Here is a 23,183-nt window from a genome sequence, read left to right as displayed (position 1 = left end):
AAATGAGCATTCATCTAGACATAGAGTTTGTTTAAGATTGTGTCTAAGCTTAAGGTTGTTTAGTTTGATTGACTGTTGCCATCCTTAGTTCGAAGCTTGATCACCCAATGTCTAAATTCCTATACCCATGAGTTCTCCTTTCTCATAAAAGAAAGTTCATTGATTTACTGTTTTTATTGTTTAGTTACTGCATTTTAGGTTCTAGAAATCATCAAACCATCGATTGCACTTAGATTAAGGAAGTACTTGTATTCTTGGTGCTTTGAATCCCTTGGAATTGGTTCGACATTTCACTCATATTACAATATTTGTTTTAGGAGCTTTGAAACTCCTAGCATCAAATTGGCGCCGTTGCCAAATTCCGAGTTGATTTAAACATTGAGAATTAGTCACTTGCTTGAGACTAAGTCATTTTTCTTCTTTTTTCTGTTTACTGATTCTACATTTTCATCCCTCTTTTCATTTCAGGTGTATGAACTTGAGGAGCAAGGGCACATCAGACCTAGTTCCACTTGTACCTGACATCAGAGCACTTGAAAGGGGTATATCCAGACAGAGAAGAGCTCAGCAGGACATCGATATGGATCCACCTGCAAACGGTCAAGGGGTTAACCCTCAGCACCCTCCGCGACCTGCTCGACCGATTGGTACCTATGATCGTCCTAACATCAATGGTCATAGGCTTGGCATCCGAGCACCGGCTGTGGCTGCTAACAACTTTGAGATCAAGTCAGGGCTGCTCAACTGCATAGAGAAGAACAAGTATCATGGTCTGGCTGTGGAGGACCCATTTGATCACTTGGATAAGTTTGACAGCTACTGTGGTATGTCAAAGTTTAATGGTGTGTCAGAGGATGCTTTAAAGCTCAAGTTATTCCCCTTCTCTTTGGGGGATAAGGCACGTCAGTGGGAGAAGTCTCTACCAAGTGACTCCATCACTACTTGGGAAGACAGCAAAAAGGCATTCTTGGAGAAGTTCTTCTCTACCTCAAGAACTGCTAAGTTGAGGAACGAGATCTCCAGCTTCCAACAGAAGAACTTGGAAGGATTCAGTGAAGCTTGGGAGAGATTCAATGGTTACCAAGCTCAGTGCCCACACCATGGTTTTTCAAAAGAGAGCTTGCTGAGCACATTCTACAGAGGTGCTCTTCCTAAGTACAGAGCCAGACTGGATACAGCTAGTAATGGGTTCTTTTTAGGGAGAACTGAGGAAGAAGCAGAGGCTCTGGTTGACAACATGGTTAAGAGTGATGTTGTCTACAGTGGAGACCATGACAGAAGCAGTAGAGGTGATGACAAGCACACAAGGAATGAGATAAAGGCTCTTCAGGAGAAGATTGACACACTCATTGCTGATAAGGCCACACAAGCGCAGGTGAACTTTGTTGGTAACCCACAACAGGAGATACCTCCTACTGTCAATGAGGTTGAGGGTTTGGAAGGGCAAGAAGAATTGTGTTTCATCAACAGCAATGGTAGCTGGTACAAGAAGGAACCCAACTTTCAGTACAACAACTACCAACAGAAGCCCTATTCAAACAACCAGCAGAGTGGTTATCAGCCTAGAAACAACCAGCAGAGCAACTATCAGCCTCAGCAAAACCCCTCTCCTAGCTCCTCTGCCCCTCAAGAGAGCAGCACTGATGCCTTACTGAAACAGATCTTAGAGTCTCAGACTAGAAGTGAGAAACATGTGGGCTATGAGCTGAAGAACCTTCACTCCAAGATTGATGGCAGTTACAATGAGCTCAACAACAAATTTTCCCACCTTGCTTCTTATGTCAAGAATTTGGAGAATCAGTTTGCTTCCATGAGCACCCACCAGAATCGCCAGCCAGAATCTCTACCTGGAAAATCTGATCAAAACCCCAAGGAAGCAAAAGCTGTCACACTCAGGAGTGGTAAGCAGTTACCTCCTAGAACCCTCACCAAAGATGCTGAGAAACAAGGTGAGGAGGTAGCCATCAATCTAGATGATGAAGTGGTCATTGTTGATGAGAAGACAGATGATGAGATCTTGGAGAAGATTGAGAAAGATAAGGGTAAAGGAAAGGTTGGAGAAGAGAAGAAGACAACAAAAGATGGTGAATCTGCTGCTCCAGCAGGTAAGAGCTCTTATGTCCCTCCTCCCTATGAACCCAAGCTTCCATTCCCTGGTAGATTCAAGAAGCAGCTGCTACAGAAGTACAAGGCTTTATTTGAGAAGCAGATGAGTGAAGCTCAGGTTACAATGCCCATCATTGATGCTTTCATGCTGATTCCTCAATACAGCAAGTTCTTGAAAGATGTTGTAGCTGCTAAGAAGAAGGAGATGGAGGGCATGATGGTTCTGAGTCATGAGTGCAATGCCATCATTCAGAGGCTTGATGCTCCAGAGAAGCTAGAGGATCCAGGATGCTTCACACTACCTTGTGCTCTTGGACCTATGGTATTTGAGAAATGTCTCTGCGATTTGGGAGCTAGTGTCAGCTTGATGCCTTTGTCTGTAGCAAAGAAGCTTAGCTTCACTCAATACAAGAAGTGTAGACTCTCTCTGGTGTTGGCTGATCGTTCAGTGAAGTACCCTGTGGGCATCCTAGAGAACCTCCCTGTGAAGATTGGAGGGTATGAGATACCTACAGATTTTGTGGTGCTTGAAATGGGTGAGGAGGCTCAAGACCCATTGATTCTTGGAAGGCCATTCTTAGCTACAGCAGGAGCTATTGTGAATGTGAAAGAAGGCAAGATTGACCTTCATTTGGGTAAGGAGAACATCCTCCACTTTGACATCAAGGAGAAAATGAGGAACCCCACTGTGTTTGGACAAGCCTTCATCATTGAAGAAATGGGCCCTCCATCTGATGATCACCTTGGTGAGCTACCACCTGAGGAAGATGGGGTGTTAACTCCACTTTCTGCACCTACTCCAGCCTGATCCAAAGGAGGCAAAGTCAAGCTAGAGACTTAAAACAAGCTCACTTGGGAGGAAGTCCCATGAGTATCCTTGTATATATTGCATTAGTATTTACATTTTCATCTTACTGCATAAAACAATGGGAAAATGAAGTTGTGTGCAGGTGTGGAGCGGAAAATCGGACATCAGAGCGAGGTCATGGAGCGAGGGAGAGCTCAGCTGGGAGCGACTTGCCCACAGCGACCCCTCCACCTCGCTCCCGTCTCAGGTAACTGGAAACTTTCCTTCTCCCAGTGTTTCTTTGCATTTTAGAATTTCATTGGGTACCTCACTCACACAGAGACTGTGTGATTTAAGTGTGGGGGAGGTGCCAAGCATTTGATCATGTTTGTTATGATGATTTTGAGTCTCATGCGTTGCATATTACATTCTTATTTGCATAGAAAAACCAAAAAAAAAAAAAATTAAAAATTTTGAAAAACAAAAAAAGAATCATTTAGTTTGCATCATTTGCACTTTTAGGAGAGTCTAGAGCATATAGGTTGCATTCATTTGCATTGGGAGCAATGATTTATAATGCCTTGTAGAGAGCACTGTCTAGCCTTGTATAGTTCATGCACCTCTCTTGAAAACCTTGTAAGCTTCGTGCCTTGAAAGCTCTCCCTGAAACTCAATCTCTTAGGCCAACTACAACCTTGAATGAACTGAATGAACCTAATTTCTTGCTCATGGTCCCTTGTGTGCTAAGTCATGGATATACACACTAGAATTGTCGCGCCTTTTATGCCGATCTCTTTGACAATCTCTAGTGGCAGTCCACTCCCTAAAACCCTCTCCTCCTTTTAAGCCTTCATTGATTGTTGAGTGAGGCCTTTTTTCGGAAAGTCTTGCATGTGCATAATCTTGAGAGTATTGGGAACGACAATGCTCAGTCTTCATTCTTGCTAGATTGGATACACTATTGTCTAGCTATAGGTGGGGGGTGAGTGTTGTGAAGTTTGACTTGGGAATTTGAAGGTTGAAAGAAAATGATTGAACTCTTGTGCTTAATTGTCTCTTTGGGAATTGTATAAAACCTCTAGCTCAAGTTGTGAAAGTCTTGGCCCCCCAAAATAAAAAAAAAATAAAACAACAAAAAAAAAATAAAAAAAAAATAAAAAAATAAAAAAAGAATAAAGAAAGGGGGCTAGCAAAGTGTGAATGAGCTAAGAGGTTGTGTTTTAAGAGTTTAGATATTTCCCTTGATTGAAGAGTTTGTAGTTATGTTCTTGAAATTTTTGGGTGAGAGATGTGAGTGGGGTGTAACTTTGGGAATAATTGTGTCACTTGTATGTTTGAAAAAGGGTAGAACAATGAAGATTGAGCATTGTATGCATTAGTTGATCCCTTTCTTAGATATATTATGTGCAATGTCAAGGCTACTTGTTTTGAGAGTGAACCACCTTGAAGATAAAGAGTTTTGAACCCCTTGATCACTAGAACAAAAAGCCTTCCCTTACCCAAATGACTTGGACCAATTGACCATTTGCATAGAGCTCACTTGTTGTATTGCTTAATGAATGTGAGAGTTGGCTGAACTGAATGTGTGAATGAATAATGTTGAGTTAAGATAGGCCTAGAGAAGCTAGAGGATAATAAAGAGAGTGTGCTTGCGCTGAATTCTTATGTTGAAGCGAGTGCTTGTGTGTTTCTCTTGGCTATGAGCTCCCACTTTCAAACCTCTTTCCCTATGAGTTCTAGAAAGTTCACTTGTGGACAAGTAAAGGACTAGTGTGGGGGAGTTGATATCTTGTGTATTTGCATCATTTTGATATTTGTTTTATTTTCTTTTTGATCATTAGAATCCATATAGTATGCATATAGGGTGCATTTGCATTGCATTTGTCCTTATCAGGTATTGGAGATGCTAGTTGGTGATTTGGATACATTAGAGATGATTTTGGAGCAAAAGAGGATGATTTATGTTCAAGAATCTCACCACGGCTAAGTGTCCCAGCGGTCTCGCGCCCCAGCGGTCTCGTGTCCCCGTCCTCCATGCCGCTGTGCATCGACAAAAAGCTGGAGAAAATACGCAAGCTCACTCGGCCTGGTCCCGCGGTCTCCCTGCCCGCGCCACAGAAATGAAGCTCCCACAGCCTAAGTGTCCCAGCGGTCTGCGTGCCCCAGCGGCCTTGTGGCGCGTCATCCAGGCTGCTGCGGGTCTGAAGAGTGATATTTTACCATTTTGCCCCTCTACGTTTTACTTTTCAAAAACCTAATTTTAAGTGTTCTGTAAACCATTGGAGGCTAATCTATCTTTTTTACACTTGGTAAACATCAAAAACTATTGGGGATTTTCATTTTTTGGATCATTGATTCTCTTGTTCTTATTTTATTTCTTGTTGATTTCTGTTATTTTATCTCTGTTTATGATCAATCTGAAACTCAATATGGGTTTAAGAATGATCATGAACATTAGTGAGTAATCCACCTTTGAATTCATGGGTTAGGAAGATTTAGGGTGATTAAGTTAGTTCTAGGATGTTTTAGTATAAATCAAACCTTATTCCTTGCCTAGGAGAGTATTCGTAATGCATCTGTTGAGTTGGCCTCTCAAAAGTTGATCTTTAGACATCTCCCACCCACAAGGTGTTCGATGATATGTCTGAGTCAACTCTCCTAAGCTCTTAACACACTTTACCAAAGACATTTGTTGTTAAGGGTGTTAAGATAGCCAATAGACTTGTTTGTTAATGATTGCTTTTATATTATTCAGCCAAAGACATTTGATGTCTGAAATATGTTAGCAAATGAGCATTCATCTAGACATAGAGTTTGTTTAAGATTGTGTCTAAGCTTAAGGTTGTTTAGTTTGATTGACTGTTGCCATCCTTAGTTCGAAGCTTGATCACCCAATGTCTAAATTCCTATACCCATGAGTTCTCCTTTCTCATAAAAGAAAGTTCATTGATTTACTGTTTTTATTGTTTAGTTACTGCATTTTAGGTTCTAGAAATCATCAAACCCTCGATTGCACTTAGATTAAGGAAGTACTTGTATTCTTGGTGTTTTGAATCCCTTGGAATTGGTTCGACATTTCACTCATATTACAACATTTGTTTTATGAGCTTTGAAACTCCTAGCATCACAACCGACCAGAGAGAGCTGCTTGATAGCGCCAAGACCTTTGACCACAAAGTCAAACACTACCTTTATAAAATAAAAGATAAAAGATAGAATTTTAGATAATGAATTATTTGCATTGATGACTCAAACTTGAAAGAATTAGTTGTTTATTTATGTAGATATATATAATCCATATATATTTTCTAGTATTTTACAAAGATATTTTCCACTAGATTTATATTTTTATTTTATTATTGAGATATTAGAGTTTTTAATATCATAAGAAATCTGATTTAGACAATGTAATTTAGGATTTGTTTTCTTCATTAAACAACATATTATATATAAAAGAGAAATTGATATTATTATATATTAAATATATTTCATTTTGGATAATACCTTTTTAATATATAATACAAAAAATAATTTTTCTTACATTATAGGGTTTATATATAATTTTATGCTAAATATATTATATTTTGTTTGGTAAAAACAAAATATATTATATTTTATATTACATTCGTTTTAATTTATATAAAAATCTTTGATATCATTCACATGCTTCAAATAATAAAAACTGATATAAAAATTGTTTAAAGTTATATAAAAGGAAATTCGTTTTAAAGATATTAACTTTTTATATTAAATTCCTTTTGAGTTATATAAAAGGAAACTAATTTTTATTAAATATATGTTTTATATATTCTATATACATATTTTGAAAGATATTTCTCTGTGGAAGCACCGTAGCCTAGTGGTTAAGGTTTAAAGGCTTCTACACCCAGGTCTGGGGTTCGAACCCCAGACTATGCAATTTCTTGCATATTTCAGGAAATCCAGGTTTCAAGTCCCGGAGAGAGCGGTTTATTAATGCAGACAACAGAAGAAAGACGTGCAAGAGATCTTCAACATGGTGCAAGTAAATCGGACCAGGAGTGAATTCATAGGACGGCTCAGGTGACGCAGTTAGGTGTAGATTTCATAAGGCCAGATAGTTTGTCGGTTGTCGAATCGTCTTTGTAATTTTTCTCATAATTGCAATGTCATAATAAATCAGCGTTAAAAAAAAAAGGTATTTCCCTTTTAACTCATTTCGTTTACAAAATATTCTTATACACTAACATTATTTTTTGAACAATCATCCTAAATAAATTTTAACAAATTTAAGTATTTAACTCATTTCAGTTATCATACACGATTTTATCTTTAATTTTAAAAATTTTTCCAAATTGTGTGATGATATCGCTAAAAATAACTTGTGGTTTCATTTTGAAAATATTGTACTTCAAAAATTAAAATAGCCAAATAAAAAAATTAGAACTCCTTAATTTCAAATTATATAGCTTCCATAATTTTTCATGAGAATTAATGAAATTTTTTCATATTTCAAAATATATAACTTGCATAACTTCTATATTCCTATAAATAACTTGTACAACACTAAATATTATTAACTTTATGATTTTAAATAGATTATGATCTACAAAATATTCAAAATTTTAATTAAACTACTGATCTACAAATTATTCAAATTTTTAATTAAATTACTTATTGTTTATATGAACTTCACGATTATAAACTGAAATGATCCACAGTATATGAAAATTTTACAAATTAAAAAGATATCGGATCCGCTTTACATCAACTTACATATTTTCTACATGAATATTCCAAAAAATATCGTTTAACCTTCTAAATTTTTTGTGCTACTCTATTTTTTTTAAGGCAACAAAAATCCAAATAAAAAATACCTGAAATCCATATAGGTTCTATCATTACTATTAATAATGATAAAATTAATAACCTTTAAACTAAGCCCACTGATTGTTTAAATTAATTAACCATATCATATATATATATATATATATATATATATTATATTTGAAAATATAAACAAAACCAATAAATATTTTTGAAACTTTTTACATATATTGAATTCTTATGCATTTAAAACAATTGTGTTAATTTTATAATAAAATCCCGGTAATGTTCAATAAAATGAGTTGGTGTTTTATAATTGTATAACATTATAATATGATATAAATATAGAGTAGGAGAAATTCAATTGCATTTTGAAATGGACAAACAATATCGTTATTACATTTCACTAATGAAAACATTGCTTCTAGATTTTAAAATATATATACTAATTATATACATATCATTTTAAATCTCTTTTTCTTTGCATATTATATAAAAACAAGTCACACACTTTTGACTGAAAATGTATGCTATAGAAACAAATTAACTTATAGACATCTAGACTCAAATGTTAAAAGTTTAATAAAAATTGTTGTTACTTTAAAATCAAAAAGATTAAACCAAACAACTATCTTGCGCAGATCAGATTCTAGTTTTAATTAGAATAGAGAACTTGGTCTATAATATTTTTTCCGTTTTTATTATATGACGTTTACTGTTTTAGATATATGTACATATATTAAAAAGTGATAAATACTTTGGACTTTTAAAAGTTCTTAAATTTTTAATTTTTTCTTTTTTCTTTTGTTTTCTGTTAAGCGAGAGAGAAAGAGAGAGAGTATGAGAGAGAAAGTCTAGGACATATCTAATCTAAGGACAAATGAACAAAGTCTAGGACATTATGTCTGGGACCCACGCCGAATCAGCTAAAGACGAAGTGTGGGACGTGCGGATAATCATGGCATTAGGTTGCAATTCATCAAGTAACTAGTTCAAGAAACCTAAATAATCTAGAAACCTTGGCGGGAGAAAAACTTTAGTCTTACATCTTTCTCATTCTTTCCACCTTCAATGCTGCGAAGGCGGTTTTGGCGGCTAAGGAGTATATTACGTTTTCCAAGAACAGCAATGACTGTCATTGTCAACAAACCAAACGCGCCCACAAGTGTCTTTAAACCCATTCCCATTTTCCTGGGAATACAAGAGAACATAAACAAACAAAAAAACTCATGAGAAACCTAATAATCACACAAAGCAACAGTCACTGTACGGTTCTTTTTGTTACAGCTTACCTACGAGGTCTACTTTGGGTTTCTTCCATGACTAGTTCTTCATCATCACCACCTGCCTCCCTTAGTATCAACTGTTCATCGATGATCTCATCATGGCCAACTTCTGAAGTGTCCGAGTCTGATGAATCAGTGTCTTCTTCTCGGTAAGCAAGACATAGTCCTGTCTCAAGAATGGCGATTTGGTCTCCAAAATCCACAGAAACTTCCACTTGATCCCCTGTTTGTAAGTTATACTCATCATTTGAAAAATGTCCTTGCCAGATGTGTTTTTCACGGTACATACGAATGTGATCTGTTGCTGGATTGAGACTCCATATATCTCCATTGGTTTGATTCTTCAGTGTGATTCTTGAAGAGTATGCAGACAACATATCGTTTTGTTGACTCACATATGGTGTCCACAAAGTAAACCCGACCAGATCAGGATTCAAAGATTTAGGCACAGTAAAAGAAATTGAATGCTTCTCATTCTTGAAGCTAACCCAGTTTGGAAGGCTTGATCCGGGGACAAATATTCCCCCATTGCCATCCACTGCCCATCTCTGAAAGAAAGAAAGATCATCATCATATAATCAGAACCAATGACACACTCCTAATAACTGTAACGACGAGTAAAGCAGTCTAAGGAAGCTTAAATATTTTTTTAAGAAAATATCAGAAACCAATTTAACAGTTAGGAGGTGAAGAATAAAATAAAACCTGCATGATTCTTTCTCTGTAAGTATCTGATATGCGCTTGCACATTTCCATATGGATGACTCCAACCCTTTTCAGTGTATCTAGCCCCGGTGTCTCAACAAGGTTGAAACAATTTGTGAGGTGCAAAGATTGCAACCCCAAGCACCCTGATAAGTCTGGAGTTCTTTCCAACATGATACAGTTGCTGGCATAAAAGGATCTCAACTTTTTTGGCAAACTAAACATGGATTCAAGTTCTGAGCAACTATCCAATTTGAGGATCTGTAGACTCCAAAGACCAGCAAAATCCGTTTGCAAATTACGGAAGTTGTTGCCCTGGAGACTAAGTTCCTCAAGGCAAGACAAACTCCCAAGATCTTCAGGAATTAATTCATCAGATAGATTGCAGGAACCTAAACTCAAAGTCACTAGGCAGGTTAAACCGGTTAATGAGAGAGTGGTAGGTAGAGACTCTTGAGGGCTTTCATCAGAACGAGTGAAGTCTCTGTCTTTCCATAAATCTTTGCAGCCATCAAGAGATAACTCTTTCAGTTTCTTCAGTTGATTACTAGACGAGGGGATTTTCCTTAAAGCAGTAAAATCGGCTTTTAGAGTTGTCAATGATTCCAGTCCACCTAAAGCATCATCCAATCTCTCAAGTTGCGAGCAGCCTGATAGAATGAGAGTTTCCAGCGACTTCAACGTATATAGTTCCACAGGGAGGTCACGTAGCTCAGTGCAGCCTTTAAAATTCAGTAGTACCAGCTTTCTATTAAGAATGCGTATCGTCTTGTGAACCAGGACCAATTTTTTACAGTTAATCAGAAGCAACTTCTCAAGATTTGGGAGATACCAGAAGTCTGGAGTCTCTGTGAGCTGGAGGGAGTGACTGAGGTCAATATACTTCAATTTTCTCAGGAATTGTGGCTGTTACAAGAAAAAAAAAATTCCACACACACATAAAAGTGAATGATCAAATCGCAAGAATGAAATAAAAATTCTGAAACTTATAGAAAGAACGAGTTGTTCAAAAAAACAAAAAAAAAAATTACCTCTTGATTATACCATAGCTGTTTAACGTTGCTATACTGCAAGTCCATGACAACTACACTTCCCAAATGTAATTTTATGGGGATAGACTCTTGAGGATCACTACAAAAAAAGTCTACATTGATAGCATATTATTATAGCACGTTTTACTGAACTGCTATCGTTGATAATTTTTAAATTTTCATATTTTTTAATAGCATTAGATAAAAGCTATGATAGAGTAAATGCTATAATATTACTAAGCGGGAACTAATTTCGCCAATACTCGGATAAAAATTAAGCGAGCGCCAAATACATAATTTTTCCCTCTCGTGATATCACTTTTAGATACTTAAGCTAATAAAAAAAATTATTGGCCGATAGACTTGAAAAGAAAAAGTCCAACTCTCTTTAGAAACTGAAACCCTATTAAAAAAAAGAGTCCCACCGATATCTCTTCCTCCTCTCCGCTCCTCTTCTCCTATCTTTCTCTCTCGACACCGACCAGTCTCCTCCGACTCTCCTTCTCGTTCTCTCCTCCGACAAGAGTCCTCATGGAATCGTCGTTCTCCCTTCTTCTTCTGCTATTTATTGTTTTGTATTAGTCATGGAGTATGGTTTCAATTAGTTTTAGTGTTAGGGTTTTGAATTGGGGATAAATGATTGTTCTGTATTAGTCCTCGATTTAGATTGTTCTTATCTCTGGTTTGATTTTTCCTGTCTTTCCATCTGTGTTTATGTGTCTGGGTTTCGATATATGGTTCTCCGTGTGTTCTGGTTCTCTCTGTACTACGGGTTTCATTTTCTGTACATAATCAATCAGTATAGTTTGGTAACTGGTGTGACTTGTTTTAGCTTTGTGTTGTTCCTTGATTTTGGAGCTTAAAAGTGCTTATAACTGTGGTGTTGTGACCATCAGTTTGGCTGTTGCATTTGGAAGGCTCAGGACAATGTTTGGCTGTTGCAAATACAACATCAAATTTGCCGAAAGTTGTGAACGGCTCGAGGAAGAAACCCGACGACTCTCCACCATCTGCGAGGTCAAATTTGCTCTCTCTCTATTTCCATCTCTCCCTCACTTCCTCTGTTTTGAATCTGATGGCGTTTTGACAGAGGCGAACCCGCGGCAGAGCTTCTCTTCCTCGGTAGCAGAGACGGAGAAGACAGAGGAAGAGGACGACGGCGGTGAAGATATAGTGGCCATATCATCTCACCGACTGTGGTTTTCAGTCTACTCCTCAAGGTGAGAGGTTGCAGCAGTCTATGTTAATATCTTTGATCCATTTCTCTTGTCTGGACTGTTTTTAAAAAATATTATTACTAGCTTTTCAGGATGGAGGAGAAGACATATCCAGCAGATGCTTGCTGTTGGGTTCTTTTGTTGTAAACTTTTCAGGTTCTTATGTTGTTAGGTGACCAGATACTTGCTGTTGGGTTTGAGGAGGCTGTGGAGTCTGATTCTTGAGAATCTCCCACAGAACTACAGAAGAGACAAAGCATGCTTTTCTCAGAAACTATGCCTACTTGGGTGAAGAAGTTGGCGAGGAAGTACCTTGACAATCCTCTGAATATCTTTCCTGATCAGAGGAAAGATTGACTCTCACTTGTTCCTGTCCATAGTGATGGTCTCTGTTTCTTTCTTTTGACCTTGCTGTAATTTTTTCCAGGTTGGCTATTTTGATTGCGTTTTTGGCTGCTTTGTTTGTATTGTCACATACCTTGTTACCTTGGTTTCTAAAGCTCACGACAAGCATTTCTTCTCAGGTATACACACATTTCTTACCTGCTTTCGTTTTTGGTCTTTAATTTTTTTATCAACTTAAGCGTTATTAAGCTCTACCAGTTGGCGCTGTAGCATTTTGTTTGCTTGTCGCTTGAGTCAGTCTGATCTCTTTGTTCTTCTTATCTGTTGGCTCTTTGCACATGTGTTATCTCAAATTTTCAGTTCATAAACTCAGTATTGTTTTGGCTTCTTCAGTGTAGTTACAAGCTCAGTCTAAGTCTTGAATTGGGTTCCACTGCGGCAGGAGTGATGATATCAACAACTGATTTCGCCCAGCACACTCTTAAGAGTTGAGAAGCGATAGAATTCGAAGATGGCAGAGAAAGGTAAACACTGGACGTTCGAAGAAGATGAGACGTGGAGATGGCAAGAGGAAGAAGAGTTTAGTTTTTTTTTTGTTTCTGGTTTTACTTAGATTTTCTTAATTCTGGTTAGTTTTATAAACTGGAATTTATGTGTAAACCAAATTTAGTTTATAAATAAAATTTGTTTTCATTTTTGTTTTCTAATTAGAATTATTTTTTATTTAATAAATAAAATATAATAGCTATTGCATAATGGCTTATCATAGCACAAAATATTAATCGTAATCAATTTGTAACAAAAAATTTGTGTCATAGTTATGTTAATAATTGCATTCGTTTATTGCTATCATATCTATACATTACATAGCGTAAAAGAAAATGCTATCGTAGAGAGGGTATCTATGATGGCTGCCGATGACATAGCAGATCATAAAACGCTATGAAAAGCCTACGATAGCATTTATCGTGAGCTAAGAATGTACATATTTCTTGTAGTGGATACTCAAACCAGCAAAACCATCGTAAACCTCTAGGAAAATATTCATAGCTTCCCTTGAGCCGTACATGACTGAGTTGTAACAGTCGCAGACTCCGTAGATTTGAGAATGGTTCAGCCTCCAAGTTCTCAACATCCGTAGCTCCAACCTTTAGGCTGAGTCCTTCAATTACATCTGTACCCTTTACATTGAGAAAAAATTAATTTTATTATGTTATACCATATATCTACCTTATAATTTTGGTTGATACAAATAAACGCACAAAGACTATTGTTCCTTACAGAATTGTTTGTCAATACATGAATAGAATCGTCAGGATCCCACAATCTACTCCATCTTTCACAGTTATTCCGAGATGTTCCTCGGACAATATTTCTTCCCATTTCTCGTAGTAAGCCATGCATCACCAACCTGTTATCACGGACTGTGACAAGAAATCTCTCCTTCAGCACAGCGAGTCCTATGTCAGGATATAACTTGCATCCATCCAATATGTAATTCACGTAGTCTTTATCCATCCCAATGAAGAAGCAAGAAATATCCAAGAATATATCTTTTTGTTCTGGGTCTAGGGCATCAAAGCTGATCCGAAGTTTTGCTTGAATGTCAGCATTGGGAGTTTGTTTCAACAATTCCAATGTGCTTCTCCACTCGGAGATGCTTCTCTTGAATAGAAAAGCACCCAAGACTTCCAAAGCCAAGGGTAGTCCTCCACAGTATTCAACAACCTTTTCCGACAGCTGACGAAAATCTACTGGAGGTTTTCTCGTTCTAAAGGAATGCCAGCTTACGAGTTCAAGAGATTCTTTACCATTAAGTGCATCTGGTGAGTATATATTTACTACCCCGAGCTGCCCTAACAAATGCTTGTTTCTGCTTGTGATGATTATCCTGCTTCCTGGCCCAAAGCAGCTCCAATCTATTGCGGTTGAGTTAAGCTGCTTAATGTCTTCAACATTATCGAGTACAACAAGTACCATTTTGTTCCGGAATCTGTGCTTCATTGCATGATCCATGTTGTTGAAGACTATGTCATGCCTCCTTAAGATATCAGAAAGAAGTTTCTGTTGAAGATGAACCTTCCCTTGAGGTTTCTTGAAGCATTCTCCAAAGTTCTCTAGGAAACTTGTTCCTTCGAAACTATGTGAGTATTCATTATATGCAGCTTTGGCTAGGGTCGTTTTACCGATCCCACCCATCCCGCAGATTCCGATAATCTGGACATCATCCGAATCAAAGCACATAAACTCGTTGATACGGCGTACACGTGATTTAATACCAACGCCATATGTTGGTAAATGCAAGTACGAACTAGGCAGCCTTTGGAGAATGTCTCTAGTAATAATGTTGATTAGTTCTGCATCCTTACCCCTGCACGTTCCACACGTCGTGCACCCTTTTAGTTTGAGTTGATGTTTTTTTTTTTTAAGATACATCAGAATAACTTGTGAAAATATAAAGTTCCCACATAGAAAGTTTTCATGAGACATTATATAAAAGTTAAGTTATGTTGAATAATGAATGGAAAAGATTACTTTGATCATCGACTAAACAGTCGTATATATACATGATACATGTAGTTATCCTAACTATAAGATAAACACCAAACTAGAAGTAGATAATGATGAAATAGAATATGTCGATCATATATATCGGTACATAACACTCCCCCTTGATCGACACATCTGATTCAGGGTTCATTCATGCTTTTGATGTTGCCTCATTAAAACCTTTCCAGGAAAACCCAGTGGGACAAAACCATGGATAAGGAAAAAGAGTACAACACATGAACTCCCCCTGATGAATGCATCACTGAAGATCTTTGGACGATGCATTCCTATCTGGTCGATGAGCTTCTTGTAATACTTTGTAATTTCGCCGGCCTTCTGGAACTTCATTTGGACATGGTCAAGACGTGCTCCTTTGATGCTAACCACTCGACAATGTCTTCATGTTCTGGTCGGATGGATGATGCTCAATCAGTACTCGGATAGTACTCGACCGGTACTTGGATGTACCTCTATCCTGCGATTAAATCTTTCTTGCAGGTCCTCTCATGTCCCACGGTTCCTCTAGTCTCATGGCTTTGCCATACCGTGGATACTTTCATTTTATTATTGACTCAGACATTCTTCTGGTCACTATCTCTAGATGATGTCTCATGACTTCTTTCATTTTGTCGTAGACAATGCTATGTTTTCGAAAACATACATGTTAAGTCATAGACCTTGTCATCACACGCCAATATACTCATATATGGCTAAGGTATTGCAGCCTGATATAATGATGTGGTCCACCTTATACTTTGGTGGAACTTGGTTGGACCATAAACCTCGACCACTCTTATGATGATTGGTTCCTTTCTTTCTTTACTGATGTATAGACATTCATTAGTCCCATATACTTTATTTGGTACTTGACCACACGTTTTATGATACTACCATATGCTGGTCGATCTTTCCATTAGCCATATTACGCATGCTGGTCGATATGGTCGATCTGAACCAATTCACCACACTACTTTTGGTTATTCTTATGGACGATTGGGATGTATGGAGCCGAATGGTCTTTGGCATGAGAATTAATGGTTCTCTTTGCCTTCTCCTGCGACCATCTCACATTACACCATGTAATTGTGGCGTGCTGATCTCAACTCATACACGGCTATGATTTCTAGTCCCATCATATTCTGTCCAAAATTAATCGATAACTTGTATCATTGAAATCATTGAAATCATTGAACCATTGAACCTCTCTTTAGGTTGGTTTGATATAAACATAAACACAAGGAATTATAATATCCTCTATAAGGATCTATGGACTGATTGTACTAAGTATTTTCTTAGTCTTTCATATCACTTGCAGCTCCTTTGTTTTCAGTCCATGAATAGCTTAGGAACAAAACTATTCTATGAGAATTTTTTTTTCTCATCTTTTTGATACTTTTATCATTTCTTTATCCAGTGATCAATATGCTACTTACTACATTTATTTCTTACTTATATCCAGACCTTTTCGAATTTGTAGTAGCATCCACCACATAGGAGTATATCTCCTTATAATATGTTCTTTTGGTCTCTGTGAGTATCCTTGTGTAATCAAGCCATTTCTTGAATACTGTAAATAGGAATATGAACACCTTAGTCCATGTCTCACGATTTCTTTTCCTTTCCCACACAGGACCTATTTTTCACTGATTTTATCTTATCAGATGGTGTTTCTATATATGGCTAATACACCCATCTCTTTTATAGATTCTTTGAATCTTTCTTTGAACCCCCACGGTTTCCTTTAGTCTATGAATGCATTCTTGTATTCTCGTGGGTTCTGATCCTCGCTTATATCTTTTAAACTCAAGTGCTATTTCCTTATGCATCTTTATCTTTTATGTGTCGACACTTCTTTTATAGTGTTCCATAGTGTTCCAGACATGAACTAATCGATTAGAGATTTCATTCTTACTAAGAACCTTCATTTACCTTGCAGTTTGGCGTCCCAAACTACATGGTCTGGTATCTTAGATGTTTAGCTGCGCAGCCTTATCTCAATGTCTCGTCTGGTTTCTCTTATGATCTCGGATATGTCATTTCTATGCACCTTTCTTTTCATTTCCGAGGTTCCTTATCTTATGGAACATATTGGTCTATCTTTAGACTCTATAGCAACTTAATTATGTCTCTTCTAGGACATTAATTTCATGGTGCTTAAACTGGTATGACTTAGTCATTCTTTTCTTTTCTTTTCGGGTCTAATCTGTCTGGCATTCTTTTAGCTAGCTTTGTATGATCTTTCTTTGGACGTCTTAAATCATATTCTCTGGTCCGAGGATCTTGCCAAGACAAGGATGGTTAATACCATTCCATTTCTTTATACTTGTACCAGCTTATTTCTTTCTCCCCCTGATGTTGGATAGTCGGATTTAATCATGCAATCCGTAAACCTGGCCTTAATCTGATCACCCATATTTGGCTCAAGGTTTCTTATAAAATCGTGGGAGAAAGCATTCTCATATCCAACATATATTCCCAATCTTATTTCATCTTCTTATGAGGTTCCATCCTAGACGGCACATATTATTGTGGTGGTTTATACATAATCTCTTAGGATGGTCTATGTCTGGATCATGACCCTTTATCATTCTTAGATGGGAATATCTATGCTCACTTTATATGGCCTGATGCATATTTTTATTACATGTAAATCCATGTGTTCCCAAGCATTAGCTAGTGATCTTTGTATCACAAAGAATTCGGCCAAGTTCTATCATGGTCATAGACCATGTCACTCGGATTTTTAGTGTTGTTCATGTACCACGGGAGTGTCATTTCTCCCCCTTATGAACATGCTTATAAATCTTTTAGATGCTTGGAACATTATAGCCTATTGAGTTTCCCTTGTGTACATGTTACACAACGTGAGATTCTATGGGATAACTCTTTTGTGCCTTTTTTCGATATCAATCTTTGCATCAATTTTAAAGACCTGGATGGCTAGTCCATTCATGCCATAAAGTGTATAAAATTTCGTGGCCAACCTATCTGGTTACCTAGGCCTTTTGCCTTTATCATACTGATCTTGTAGCATAGTTTAGATCAATTGGGAGTACAGTCTCGGCCATTTTTATGCCTTGGGCGATTTTTACTTTCTTTATAATCTTAAGGAACTTATATTTCATTTGCCCATTGGTTCAATGTGGAAACCATTCATTTTTCAAAATTTTATAACTCAAATGGGACTTTTATTTGGGTGAATAATTCATGCCCTTTTTAGGCAATGCCTTTGGTCGGATGATTTTTAATTAGTATACTCATTTTTTAAATTTTCATTTGTCATTTATCAATCAAGAAATTATCAAGCAAATCAAACATGATAATATAAAACTAAAACAACTCTTATTATATAAAAAAATCGTAAATGACAAACAAATCAAAACATAAAATCAGAATGTCGAAATCTCGATTCTTAGGCAATGTATATGCCGACCACTCCTTTTATTATTCTGGACGTGGCTTATTTGGATTCACCCTTATTCTCACCAGCCTTATTGGCTTCAGGAAGTCTCATCTCACTGGTTTTCTTTAATATCTCATTATTCTTCTCAGCTTGTACTAGATACGAGATCAAATTCGTATAAGTGGTGAAACATTTTTTCTGTAGGTATATTGTAACAATAGATCCCTTGGATCAGCTGCGAGAAATGACTTTTCCAGTAAATCTTCCTCTGTTACCTCTTCACCACATAGTTTCAATTTAGAAACGATTTTGATTAGAACTGAGTTATTTTCATCTACGGACTTAAAGTCCTGAAATCTGAGATTTATCCACTCATGCCTAGTCTTTGGTAATAACACTATTGTGTATCTGGATTTTAACTCTGTCCAAAGGTCTAGAGGGTTCTCAATATTTAGATACTGATCTCTGAGATCCTCAGTGAGATGTTGGCGAATAATTGTTACTGCCCCATATTTTTCATTTTCAGTTGCATACTCGCCTTTGATGATACATCTGTCAAGTCCTCTTATCTTCAGGACACTTGCAGTGTTCATGGCCCATTTTACATAATTATCTCCAGAGAGATTAAGGGCTGGATAATCCAAATTTGACATCTGAAAATATAGATTTTAGAGTCTTATTATTTGACTTATAATCAGATTCAAACAATGCATTTTGGTTTCTTTCAACCTTTTAGTTATGCATTGTGATTTGGTTTCTTTCAACCTCTAAATTATATAATCTAATCCGATTTATTTTAGTCAATATAGCAATGCGCTTTGGTTTCTTTCAACCTTTAAATTTATGCAATGCAATCCGATTTTTCTTTCAATCTAGCAATCTAGAAAATTTCTATAATTTTTTTTTTTTTTTATCAATCCCTAATGATTCAAGTCAATTTCGACATTGATCAGGGAAATCATCTAGCAAGTAGACTAAAATTTAACAATTTCAATCGAAAAACACCTATTTGCAATCGGATTTCATATAAAAAATAGGGTTTGTATAATTCTCAATCCTAAGCAGTTCTAAACATCAAGAACAACTTTTTAAAAAAATCAAACTAGACATTCAGATCAATATTCAAGTCGGAATCATTAAAAAATTAGATGTTTTTGGATGAAAACCGATCTTGTTTATGTTTTAGGAGATTGATCGATTTCTAGGTTTAAGGATTCGATTTGATCATTCAGATCAAGGGGATTTTGAGATTTAGAAACCATTGTGGTTTCGATTTTAATTGTAAAACAATCTCATATCGAACTTTTGGTTTAAGAGTTTCGATTTACTCATGGAAGGGTTTGGACCTATTAATCTTTGCTAGGGTTTGATTTGGGGTTTTGCAAAATTTTAATGGTCATTCCTTTATCAATCAACCATGTTCGATTATGATTTCTTTTAGTGTTTCAAAGTTTACCTTTAGAACTTTGAAGTGTAGATTTGAACCACCGAGAACGGATCAGGAGCTGGTCGCGTGTCCTAGGTTGAGCAAAAACCTCTTGTATCTTTAGAAACCTTAATCAAAAACGAACCAAAACAAGTTAGTATAGATAGATGAAGCAAATCGCAGAAAATAACAAAGTATAGAGAGAGGCTGCAGTTTAGGTTTTTGATTAGGGTTTTAGAGTAGTTGACGGCGCGGGTTGGAACGGAGCTTGAGGGCGCGTGTCAAATCGGATTGATACAAGGTTTGCGGCGATGGATTCTTCACGTCAAGAGCTTCAATTTGATATATTACACGTCGTCTGGATCCTTACGGTTTGAGAGAACGAACGGTTTGAAGTCGTCAGATGAGTTTTAGATTTTCAGGGTTTTAGGTCACTCGACGGCGCGTCTTAGAATAGAGTGTGAGGGCGCGTCCGGAATCAGATAGAGGCGAGGCCGACGGCGTTGGATTCGTCTCGTCAAGAGCTTCAATTTGATATATTACTCGTCGTCTGGTTTTTCAGGGTTGAAGAGATCGATCGATTTGAAGTTGCACCGAAATTAGGGGTTTTAGGGTTACTGGCGACGCGTATTGAAACAGAGCGTGAGGAAGCGTCTGAGATCGGATTGACACGATTTTTACGGCGTTGGATTCGTTTCGTCGAGAGCTTCGATTTGATATGTGGCTCGTCGTCTGGATCCTTACGGTTGGAGAGATAGAGCATTTTTAAGATGCGCCGTTTTTAGGGTTTTTTTGGTGGTTTTGGATAGTTCGGGTTTTAGAGAACGTATCGTGCTGATAACGTGTTGAATAATGAATGGAAAAGATTACTTTGATCATCGACTAAACAGTCGTATATATACATGATACATGTAGTTATCCTAACTATAAGATAAACACCAAACTAGAAGTAGATAATGATGAAATAGAATATGTCGATCATATATATCGGTACATAACAAGTTACAAAAAAAAAACATTATATAAAAGTCTTGAAACCATTTCACTTATTGCCGATTGGTTTTAAATTATAATCCCATAAAACTAAACAGAACTCACCAGTAAAGATATCCACGCAAATGTGCAACTGAGGCTAAAGTTTCCTTCCACGTCTGCACCTTGCTCTCTGTGTAACGGCTTCGGTGTTTATCAAAGGCTTCAGCAAATGATCCTATTTGAACGCGAACATCTGCTGGGTCAACGTCATAGAAAATTGGGAGTAACATATGTCCGGCCTCCCTTTCGCGGCATTGCATAATGTGTACAAGTTCATCAAGGCACCAACGTGATGAAGCATAGTTCTTGGATAGAACGACAAGGTGAATCTTGGAATTTTCAATGGCCTTCAACAGCTTCGGGGAAATGTCTTCTCCTCTTTCTATTTCTTCGTCGTCCTTGAATGGGTAGATTCCTGATCTTACTAGACTCTTATAGAGATGGCCCATGAACCCGTTGCGCATGTCTGGTCCCCGGAAATTCAAGAACACATCGTAGGTCCATCGCTCCCGAATTTTCCCGCTGGATTCGGTCATACCTAACAAAAATATTATATGAGTTTGTTGCAGTATATTTCTGTGTAACTTCTTAATCTTACACAGTCATGAAACCCAACCAGAAACAGAAAGATTAAAGATGACGAAGAACAAGCGGCATGGGTTGGTTACTTGCTTAAAAGATTCTACATTTTTTTAGGCAGGACTATAACCGGTCAGAAAACGTAATACAATCAGAAACAGCAAAGTTAGGCAACAAGAAGGATCGATTTAAGAACATTTTGATAAAACTAGAAAATTGTAGAACATTTTGATAAAACTAGCCTACCGTCTGCTGGAGATTGTTGTCGATTGACTTTGACAAGTCTTCACCTACTAATAATTGTAGTTTTTTTTTGTAATAGTTGTAGTTAGAACAATGAGATCAACGTTAAGGATACAACTACCTCATTAAGTAATATTAATCAATAGCGTATACTTATTTTACTAGTGGACGACTAAGTGCATTGCCTCTCTCTCTCTTGAGAGCTGCAGATACCGACTGTTTTAAAATGTTATTATAAATGTGAAACTAGAGGCTGGTATGTTTCCTTTTTACGTAATATTTTTTTTGTAACAAATTTGTTTTGACATAATATATATATCAAGTGTATTATTTTTTTTTGTTATTAGAAGTTTTTTTTAGGTGTCTAACACGTTTTAATCTATACAAATGTTTGTATTGTAAAATTTAAAATTTTTATTAGGGACTACATCTATACTAATTAAACTTACAATTAGTTGCAGAAAAATAATTTGTATAGTTACTTTTAAAATTAATTTCTACAAAACTCTAAATGAATCGTAATTTTATGTCAAAACAAATTTGTTCCTATCATGTTATTAGACTTTTGACATAAAATTTGTTTTGACATAAAAACTTGGAAAATTTATTTTACGTAATAAAAGTTATTATTTTTGATAAGTTATATATTTTAATTTTTTATGAAATTTATCTTAAATTTACTTATATGACTTATTTTTGTTATTTTAAATATGACTAAATTTTAGAAGACTCTAAATAATTCTAACCCGTAATATGATTTTATTTATTTAGCCCGAAGTTAAACTTATTTTACACTGATTTTTAGTTTAAATAAAATATTTTATACCTTCAACACTCTATATATTAAAAATTCATTTGTATGTTTCAAAATATTTTCTATAATTTTATTAAATTTAATTTATGTGATTTAATTTTTATTTTAAATGAAACTATTTTTAATGAGTTGAGATAATTTAGACCCGTATTATGATTTTGTTGATTTAATCATTTTTTATTTTAACTTGATTTTATTTTGAGGTTTCATTTAATAAATGCTTTCAAATAATTAATAACATGAAAGATTTTTTGGAAAGATATGGTATAAACATTTAGGAAACAAAATTTTCAAAAATGCTAAGAACTGAATAATTCTAATCCATAATATGATTTTATTTATTTAAACCAAAGTTAAAATTATTTTACACTGATTTTTTAATTTAAATAAAATATTTTATATATTTTCAACACTCTTGTATTGAAAAATTCATTTGTGCATTTCAAACATTTTCTATAATTTTATTAAATTTAGTTTATATGATTTAGTTTTTATTTTAAATGAAACTATTTTTTAAGGATTTGAGATAATTCAGATCCGTATTATGATTTCGTTGATTTAATTATTTGTTATTTCAACTTGATTTTATTTTGAGATTTAATTTAATAAACTTTCAAATAATTAATAATGTGAAAGATTTTTCAGAAAGATATGGTGGGTATATTTTTTGTTGGAAAAAATATTTTTTGTTCGAAAAATAATTTTACGTAATAAAAATTATGATTTTTGATAAATTATATATTTTAAATTTTACGAAATTTATCTTAAATTTATTTATATGACTTATTTTTGTTATTTTAAATATGTATATAGGGTTTAGGGTTAGAATAGAGTTTAGGGTATAGGGTTA

At 35.9% G+C, this 23,183-nt stretch overlaps 2 protein-coding genes, 1 long non-coding RNA gene and 1 other non-coding gene across 6 annotated transcripts; 1 reads left to right on the top strand and 3 right to left on the bottom strand.

Annotated features, from left to right (window-relative positions):
• Positions 1-1,000: 1,000 nt before the first annotated feature.
• On the bottom strand, positions 1,001-1,107 carry LOC130508798 (small nucleolar RNA R71). Its single transcript, XR_008942976.1, has one exon. It is a non-coding gene; the product is annotated as a small nucleolar RNA R71 (small nucleolar RNA).
• Positions 1,108-8,549: 7,442 nt separating this feature from the next.
• On the bottom strand, positions 8,550-10,813 carry LOC108837916 (disease resistance protein RPV1-like). The gene is made up of 4 exons (XM_018610916.2): positions 10,722-10,813; positions 9,691-10,596; positions 8,992-9,533; positions 8,550-8,890 (listed from the first exon to the last, which is right to left on the bottom strand). The coding sequence occupies exons 1-4, from the start codon at positions 10,767-10,769 to the stop codon at positions 8,710-8,712; spliced, it is 1,677 nt and encodes a 558-aa protein (XP_018466418.2). The 5' UTR covers positions 10,770-10,813; the 3' UTR covers positions 8,550-8,709.
• A 137-nt stretch (positions 10,814-10,950) lies between these two features.
• LOC130508031 (uncharacterized) lies at positions 10,951-12,978 on the top strand. Of its 3 annotated transcripts, none has more exons than XR_008942683.1 (4): positions 10,951-11,738; positions 11,812-11,941; positions 12,023-12,462; positions 12,677-12,978. It is a non-coding gene; the product is annotated as an uncharacterized LOC130508031 (long non-coding RNA). The 3 variants fall into 3 exon arrangements; XR_008942684.1 differs by having other exon boundaries at positions 10,956-11,738; positions 12,031-12,462; positions 12,682-12,978; XR_008942682.1 differs by having other exon boundaries at positions 10,959-11,738; positions 12,031-12,462.
• A 469-nt stretch (positions 12,979-13,447) lies between these two features.
• On the bottom strand, positions 13,448-21,441 carry LOC130508592 (disease resistance protein RUN1-like). Its single transcript, XM_057004174.1, has 2 exons — positions 20,761-21,441; positions 13,448-14,654 (listed from the first exon to the last, which is right to left on the bottom strand). The coding sequence occupies exons 1-2, from the start codon at positions 21,231-21,233 to the stop codon at positions 13,448-13,450; spliced, it is 1,680 nt and encodes a 559-aa protein (XP_056860154.1). The 5' UTR covers positions 21,234-21,441.
• Between the last annotated feature and the right edge of the window lie 1,742 nt (positions 21,442-23,183).

Source organism: Raphanus sativus, chromosome 2, assembly GCF_000801105.2.
Source record: "Raphanus sativus cultivar WK10039 chromosome 2, ASM80110v3, whole genome shotgun sequence".
In the NCBI taxonomy this organism is placed as follows: Eukaryota; Viridiplantae; Streptophyta; class Magnoliopsida; order Brassicales; family Brassicaceae; genus Raphanus; species Raphanus sativus.
The sequence above is the reverse complement of the archived record's forward strand: the minus strand, read 5'-3'. Positions and strand labels throughout refer to the sequence as shown.